General features: G+C 42.3%; 1 protein-coding gene across 1 annotated transcript; it reads right to left on the reverse strand.

Moving 5' to 3' along the window:
* Positions 1–5,648: 5,648 nt before the first annotated feature.
* On the reverse strand, positions 5,649–7,771 carry LOC136545657 (uncharacterized). The gene is made up of 2 exons (XM_066537657.1): positions 7,594–7,771; positions 5,649–6,126 (listed from the first exon to the last, which is right to left on the reverse strand). The coding sequence occupies exons 1-2, from the start codon at positions 7,697–7,699 to the stop codon at positions 5,885–5,887; spliced, it is 348 nt and encodes a 115-aa protein (XP_066393754.1). The 5' UTR covers positions 7,700–7,771; the 3' UTR covers positions 5,649–5,884.
* Between the last annotated feature and the right edge of the window lie 259 nt (positions 7,772–8,030).

Genomic DNA, 8,030 nt, shown 5'->3' on the forward strand with positions numbered 1-8,030 from the left:
GATAAAACATTCTTGTTGACATTTGCAGATGAGGTAGGAACAATTGCATCAACAGAAAGTAGCAGCAATGAAGATTGTGAACCAGCAGTTATTAAGTTGGGTGACGATTGTATCCCGAAGGACTGCTACCACAATTGCATTGCCCTCGGAGCTCGTAGTGGAAACTGCATCGGAGGGCCGGCATGCAATTGTGTTTTCTGTGGACCCAGGCATGCGCCACCTCTGCTACAATAGGATTCTGTTACATGGGTGCTGCAGCCGCAACGCTGCTGCTGATGTTTAGGAACTTCTGCTCAAGGATAGATTCATAGATGTATACCAACAGTAATAGCGCTGGAGCATGTTAAATGGCTGGAATAAATGATTAGTGATTTCTTAAAGAGGAATATGTCTGTGCTTTTATCCAAAGAAAAAAAAAACAGGAAACAAAAAAATATAATTTGCTAGCGTAATGCTGTATATATAATATGAAATGTATGCAAATAGTAGTTCATCTCATCATCAAAGTGATGATTACCATGGAACGTGTATTGGATGGCACCTTATGGGTGCATTTCGTCCTATCATGTTTTTCCCCCCAACATTGAGGTTCACTTGGATAATGAAATAAGAGCATCTCCAATTGTTCCTCAAAAATCAGTTGGTATATCAATGAGTTTTTCAAGTGACTAATAAAAGTTGGGAGCATATTTGTCCGCTTCCTCGAACAGTTTCCAAAATCTCGCTCCTAAATATAGAAAAAAAAAATTATCAGGAATCCCGGACTATTTTTAAATCACACCAACCATTTTTATATTTTCTTTCTCTCTTGTACATTTGCATTAGCTTGTTTTTTCCATATCTTTAGTCATGGATCTTCGATAAAAAAAAGGTTAGACTACCACCACTGTAAACTCACATGGGTCTACCCATCTCCCTTGATACATTTTCTATCACATTCGATGATATCCCTTTTGTAAAGGGAACTACCAAGTTTGTGTCTGTTTAAATATAAGTCATAGCTATTACTCTGGAGTTTCTCGATTTCTTGATAGACTTCAAGCGTCTTTTAACATGTCTTGTTGACTTCACATTACCCTTAGCATTGTTCACCTTGACAATAACGTTTGGTTTTCACAGTTCATAAGGATAGTTGGTATTGGTTTTTCAACCACCGACAAGTTGATCAAGAGCCCATGCATGCATTCTACTTCTACATTGTTGTATCCAAAGCAGTAAGTTCTGCTTCTATGGTTGACCTCGTCAAAATGGTATGTTTGCAAGACCTCTATGACACTGCACCACCACCAAGAGTAAACACATACCCACTTGTGGCATAGAGTTCATCAACATCAGATATCCTGTTTGAACTGTACTATATCCATCAAGCACAATTAGATGGCCATAATAGTGAGTCCCATAAGTCATTGTACCTTTAGGATAACACAAGACCCTCTCAAGTGCATGTCAATGATCATCACTCAGGTTGGGCATGAACCCGCTCAATTTGCTAATAGCAAAAGAGATGTCTAGCCTTGTTGCACTAACTAGGTACATGAGTGAATCGATAATTTGAGAGTACCTCAAGTATTCTCTAGCTATCCTCTTGTTCTTTCTTAATGTTGCGCTAGGATCATAAGGTATTGGAGAAGGCTTACTATCCATAAGGCCAAATTGGCTCAAGACCTTCTCAACATAGTGAGACTACAACAAAATAATCCTACTCTCATCTTACTCGCAAAAAGAAAACCCCCCTCTCATCCTTAATCAACTTGATATTTAGAATCGCATTTGCTTCTCCTAGATCTTTCATGTCAAAGCTCGACTCTTTTGACAAAAAAAGACTTGACTTCATCGATCGCATCAATTTTGTATAAAAAATCAGAACATCATCAACACATAAACATAATATAATAGATACACCCCCACCATAGTGATAATACACACACCTATCAACCTCATTAACAACAAAGCCCACAGAGGTTAAAGTTCGGTCAAACTTTTCATGCCATTGCTTAGGTGCTTGTTTGAAGCCATACAAATATTTCAATAACTTACACCACCTTGTGGTCTTCACCTTTTTACTACATACCCATTAGACTGATCCATGTAGATTTCCTCGTCCAACTCTCCATCAAGGAAAATTGTCTCAGAGCTCGAATTGATAGTGATAACCCAACTGGCAATGGTAGGAGTCTAGTAGTGATTATTGAAGCCTCACTATGGAGGCAGTACTGGTGAAGTAGCTAGAGGGGACGTGGACTATTCATGCTAGTGCTCCACAAGGGCACGGAGCACGGATGTGAGTCCAGTATTTGTGCAGGCTTCAAAAGGGCGTGTGTCAACTATCCATAAATGAAGACTTGAAAAGGGCACCACACCAACACAAATACTCCATCCCTCCTGAAAAGAAAGTGACTTGGGTTTTTTTTAGGTAAAAATTTCTTAAGTTTGACTAGGTTTGTAGAAAATATTAACAAACATTTGTATATCTGAATAAGCTTAATTATTATAAAAATATATTCAACAATTAATCTAATAATACTTATTATGTACCATAAATATTATTAATCTCTTGTATATATTTGGCTAAAGTTGAAAATATTTGAATTCTCAGGAAGTGAGAATGACATAATTTGTGGGCGGAGGGAGTATGTCACTATGGGGCATGGGCGCATGAATATTCCTGTTGGCTATGTCACTATGACCCCTCGCTACCATGTGTGGCCTCGTGAACTGGCAGGAATACTTCTATCACAACCATTCCACACGGATGAAATGCTCTGCACTAATGATTGCAATTCCATTAGTTATTTCCACAAAAAAATCCATTAGCACATTAAAGGACTGAGTTACTTATGATTTTGTTAGCCCATATTAATTGCATTCATTTATATTAATTTGCTGCAACTCATCTACTATAATATTTCAAGCAAATATGCAATACACCTAAAGAGCAATAGGCAGTAGCAATGCCTTGTTATATACATTAATTTCCTACTCTAGAATGAGTCAGTAGATATGCTCATACTGATAATCACAATTAAATGCTACTATATTTTTTCAGGAGATGATGTACTGCCACATAAGATTAATGTGCTTCCAAGAATTAATAGTCCCAAACCACTATATATAAGACACGTTTACTATCCACATAGGTCAAACATTCAGCAACTAGTTGCACAGTTCAACACCATTAATTCTTCAAGTCACCTTTTCAACAGGCCAATCAAGATGAGGACTACCCAAATTTTCCTGTTCCTTGTCTTCATGGTGCTGCTATCAAGTATATCTTGGCCCTATTGCAGCTATATATTAATAATAAGTGTTGTTACAGTTGTTTTTAGAATATTTTTCTTGTTGAGATTTGCAGATGAGGTAGGAATGGCATCAACAGAAAGTAGCAGCAATGCAAAATGTGTTCCCAAAGTTATCATGTTGGGTGACAATTGTATCTCGAAGAACTGCAAGCACAAATGCATTGCCCTCGGAGCTCGCAGTGGAAACTGCATTGAAGGGCCGGCATGCAACTGCGTTTTCTGTGGACCCAGGCGGTCGCCACCACTGCTACAATAGGACTCCGTTACATGGGTGGCGCTGCCAATGTTTACAAACTTCTGCTCAAGGAATGATGTGTACTAACATTAGCATTCCTGGTGCAAGTTAAGTGGCTGGAATAAATGATTAGTGATTTCTTAATAGGAATGTCCGTGCTTTTATGCAAAGCAAAAATAAAATTACAAGGAATAAAAAAATATAGAATTAAATGCACCAACAGCCTTTAAACTAGGTGTGCTATTTAGGTTTATGAACTTCTAAAATGCATTTATGGATTCCTTATTTTGATTTTCGGTTCACAGTAGGTCCATGCCGATTCGTCGACGATACTTTTCTTATGTGGCATGCCAAAATTGCAGTCATTTTTGCAGTCAACTCCGCCCATTTACTTTTCTCATAGGAAATAGACCCTCCCTTTTCTCTCTCTTCCAGACCCGCTCCGGAGCTCACCCTTGTCCTCTTCTCCATTCTCACCTCATCTTTTCTATTCCATACACCAACCATGGCCGGGGTGGTAAAGAAGCTCACTGCAGCCGCCGCAACCACGGAAACATGAGCAAGACATTGGCTCCACGGGGCAGGGGCAGCATGCAAACAACGACTGTGGGGCCCGGGGCAGTGAGCGTGAGCGCAAGCCTGGGGGAAGGAACGACGCATGACGAGTGTAGGCGCGGGCTCGGTGTGCGTCCAGCGAGGACGAGGACGGAGACGGCATGCTGCCGATGAGTGTGGGGGAGGGGGCACGCGTGACCAAAAAACGCGGGGCAAAGGATGGCCCACGCGGCAAGCGTAGGCACCGGGTGGCGTGCGTCCGGCGAGGGCAAGGCAGAGGCAGAAGCATGCGCAGCCTAGGAGTACCAGGAGCCCCGGGCGGGGGCGGTGGCAGTGGCAGTGGCGTACGTGCAGCCAGTGAGCATGGGGCGGGGGCGAGGCCGCGCGAGGCTGTGGTGCTGCTACTCGAAGTCGGGCTCCTCGCATGCTTCCCCCGTGATTGTACTTGGCTCCTACCTCCACCTCCATGGCCAGCAAGTTCGATCTCATGGCGGCGAGATCCATCTACACAAGAACTAGAGGGCTTATGCCAGGTATCCTCGGCCACCGGTGACAGACGGGCACGAGCTTGGCCACCGGCGGACTCTGCCACGAGCGAGCCGTCATGCACGGGCACAAGCTTGGCTACTGGCCCCTCACAGGCATGACATCTCGGCTGCCGGCACACGTGAGCACGAGCTCCAGCCGTCAGTGTTGCACGAGCATGATCTCGACCACCAACAGTGCACGACATGCGAGCTCGACCACTAAAATCCCTAAGTTTGGTTTTGGTAATTGAATGGCAACTAGTGGATTAATGGTTTCATTGAGTTGTGATTGAACTAGGGTTCACATCAAGATGGTGAGCAAGGCTAGGAGATGGTTGTGAGGATGGTCAAGCCATATGGAGCAAGCTCACACTTGGAGAGAAGAAGAGAAGATGAAAACAAGCCCAAAGGCGAAGGTATCTGCTACGGGTTTTTATTTCATCGCCCAAGACGCAATAGAGTGTGTGGTTGAATTTAGGATAGATAGTGTACTATTAAGAGGGTGACTCTAATGCAAAATGGTTGTTTAGTGCCACTAGGTTTGAACTAACTTTGTATATGCATTGCATCTAATGACGTGGTGAGATGCAAGTGAAAACTATTTTTGAAAAGCTAACTCAGTTCCTAAGGTGAAGGTGTTCATGTTGGAACACATTGGAGTTGCCAGATTTGAATCGCTTGCAACGTTTGTGACTTGGTACTATTTTCAGTTCCTAGCCTAGGGAGTCACTGGATAATAGGTTGCACCAAACTCTCAGTGTAATCCACCTGAGAGAGCCTAGGGAGATTGTTGCCTGGCTTAGACAACTTTCTTAGGCTCCAAAGCTAACAGGCTCTAAATATTGCCTAATGTTCTTAGGATCGCTTCGATGTTCCATCCTCACAAGCATAATTTATTAGGTACAGTGCTCCAACCACATATTTCATTAGATCTACTATATAGCATAGTAATTACAGTTGCACAAGTAAGGCAAAATAACATACAACAACCCAAATCTAAAACCTGAAACTGACATGGTAACTCAAATACCATACCATATCACAGCAAGCTGCTGAAGCTACATACATGAAAAGGGAGAATGCGAAAAATTTTGGGGTAAAAAAACTCACCAACTTCACACCCCACATGGTGTATATATCTCTCTCCCTCCGGACGACATTTGAACAATACCATATTTTTTTACAGGAAAAAAAAGGTTCGAGGAAAGAAGAGACATTTCAATTTTTACATACAAGCATCACACCTCATCTCCTAGCTAGTACGTATCTCATACAAGAAGCATCACAACAACTCCTCCAACGAGTGTGCAGATGAGCCAAGAAGAGTAGCCAAGAGCCCATCTCGCCGCGCCATTGCGGTGGTGGCTCCTAGCATTGTTGTTACGTGGATCGACAATCCCCGTGCCGCCCTGTTCCGGCGTGCCGCCGTTCGGGTGACCGCCGCTGTGGCTGCTGTAGCCGTGCCCATGCCCTGTCCTTACCGTGGCCCTCTCGCCGTCACCTGCTGCAGCTGCACACATCATTTCAGCGGTAAATGTTGTTAATTGAGATGATTCTGTTCACAGGTCCTGGAAACCATCAAAGTGGATTCTTTCTTCAAGAATTTTTAACTGTTTTTTTGTGGATTGATCAGGTCATCAGGTAGCAAGCTATATTATAGCTTTTGTTGTTTGGACTTTGGAGTACTAGTACAATGATGCGGTGTGTGCAGTGAATAAAGTATTGGTGCCGGATCGCTTTCTTATGCCATTGGCGGGCACCAGGAAGGAATAAGTATCCTTAATTAACGTGTGGGTTGTGCATCCTGGAATGCAGGGAATCATATCTTTCACCACACATGGACAGGGCAAACCGACAGAGCATCTGTGATAGAGAAGGGGCCTCCGATCTGCATTTGGGGTCTGGACACCTCAGCAGAGTCCAAGATATGTTTGTTTTTGTTTCATATATATTTTCTCTTCAGAGTTGCACAAATCTTCTTCAGAGTCATAAGGTTTAGGCCTCAATTGGAACTACTTTTGTTTGATTGTGAGAAAAGACTATATGTTGTCTGTTAAATTCCTTTTGTATTTCTAGTTTCTAAAGAGGGTATAAAATTATTTTAAGTGATCAACATATCAGGTGTTGACTCACTTTCTTTTAACTTGGTATCCAGATTTCATTAGACAGGCATTACAGCATAGAAATGCAAACAGGGGGGGTGGGGGGATATACCTATGCAATAGAAGTTTTTGAAGTTTGAAACATGTTAACCTATCATATTACAACTGATACCATAGATGCCTTTGCGCCAAAGTTCTGCAGCATCATATTTCGGAGTAATTTACAACACAACAGTTCTCCTCCACAAGACTGCATCCGCATTTCATACTACTTGTTCTTTCATAAAACCAATCATTTCACTGTGATAAACAAAAAGCATATGTGCGTCTATATATATCCTTAGCTAGTTGCAAGCAATTGGCCAAAAGATGTGGGGGCATGATGGTGTCCTAGCATACAAGTATATTTATTTTATCAGCTAAACATAGCTTATCTAAAAAAATCAGCTAAACATATGTGCCTTAATTTACAAGGTTATGCTGCTACTTTCCTAGGCCAACCATGCTTTGTACGCACTCCTCAAGAACTGAAAACGCTATCCTAAAAGCACCAAGAGTGAGCAGGACATTGTGTCTTTAGAACTATATCTTTATTGTGTTTCCACAGTTTCAGCATTCTGGGAGTTCAATTCAAACCAATTTTCTAGGATTCAATTCAAACCACCTTTCTGGGGTTCAATTCAAACCACCTTTCTGGAGTTCAATTCAAACCAGCCTTTTGGGGTTCCAATTCAAGTTTTTTTTTTTTGGCCTAAATGAACTGAATCACAGAAAGCTAGTGGCAGTGCTGTAGAAACAAAAGTAATACAATACATGGAAGACAAACTAAATACAGCCCCAAGTTTTTAGCCTGAGGACGAGCAAAAATCGCATACCTGCTACGTCCTTGGCATCTGCAAGCTGAGCTCCATGGGCAGCAGACACCAGGAGCAAGAAGAGAAGCAGGGTGACGCCAAGGCATGGTTTCTTCATCCTCTCCATGGCTGCTGCTCTGAAGAAAACAGAGCAGCAAACCCAGACCACGAACTGCCACTCAAGCTCTCCACCGTTGCCTTAAAAAGCCCCCTTGAAAGGGATATAGAATAGGTTCCTCATTCCTTTCCACGTGGTCCCTCCATTTCTGGTGCTGGTCGTCACACCAACCTCACTGTCTATCCCTTTGTTTGCTTGTTTATAACTTTGTAAAAGCAAGCACTAACGAATGTCCCTTGATTTTTAGTCGCCAAATGTTATCAAAAAGACAGCAGTAGGGGGTATTCAATGGGTTTGCTTGCTGTATGTACCATATAGCTTAGATTTTGTAATAAAAGCA

The sequence above is a fragment of the Miscanthus floridulus genome, chromosome 3 (genome assembly GCF_019320115.1).
Source record: "Miscanthus floridulus cultivar M001 chromosome 3, ASM1932011v1, whole genome shotgun sequence".
NCBI classification, from domain to species: Eukaryota; Viridiplantae; Streptophyta; class Magnoliopsida; order Poales; family Poaceae; genus Miscanthus; species Miscanthus floridulus.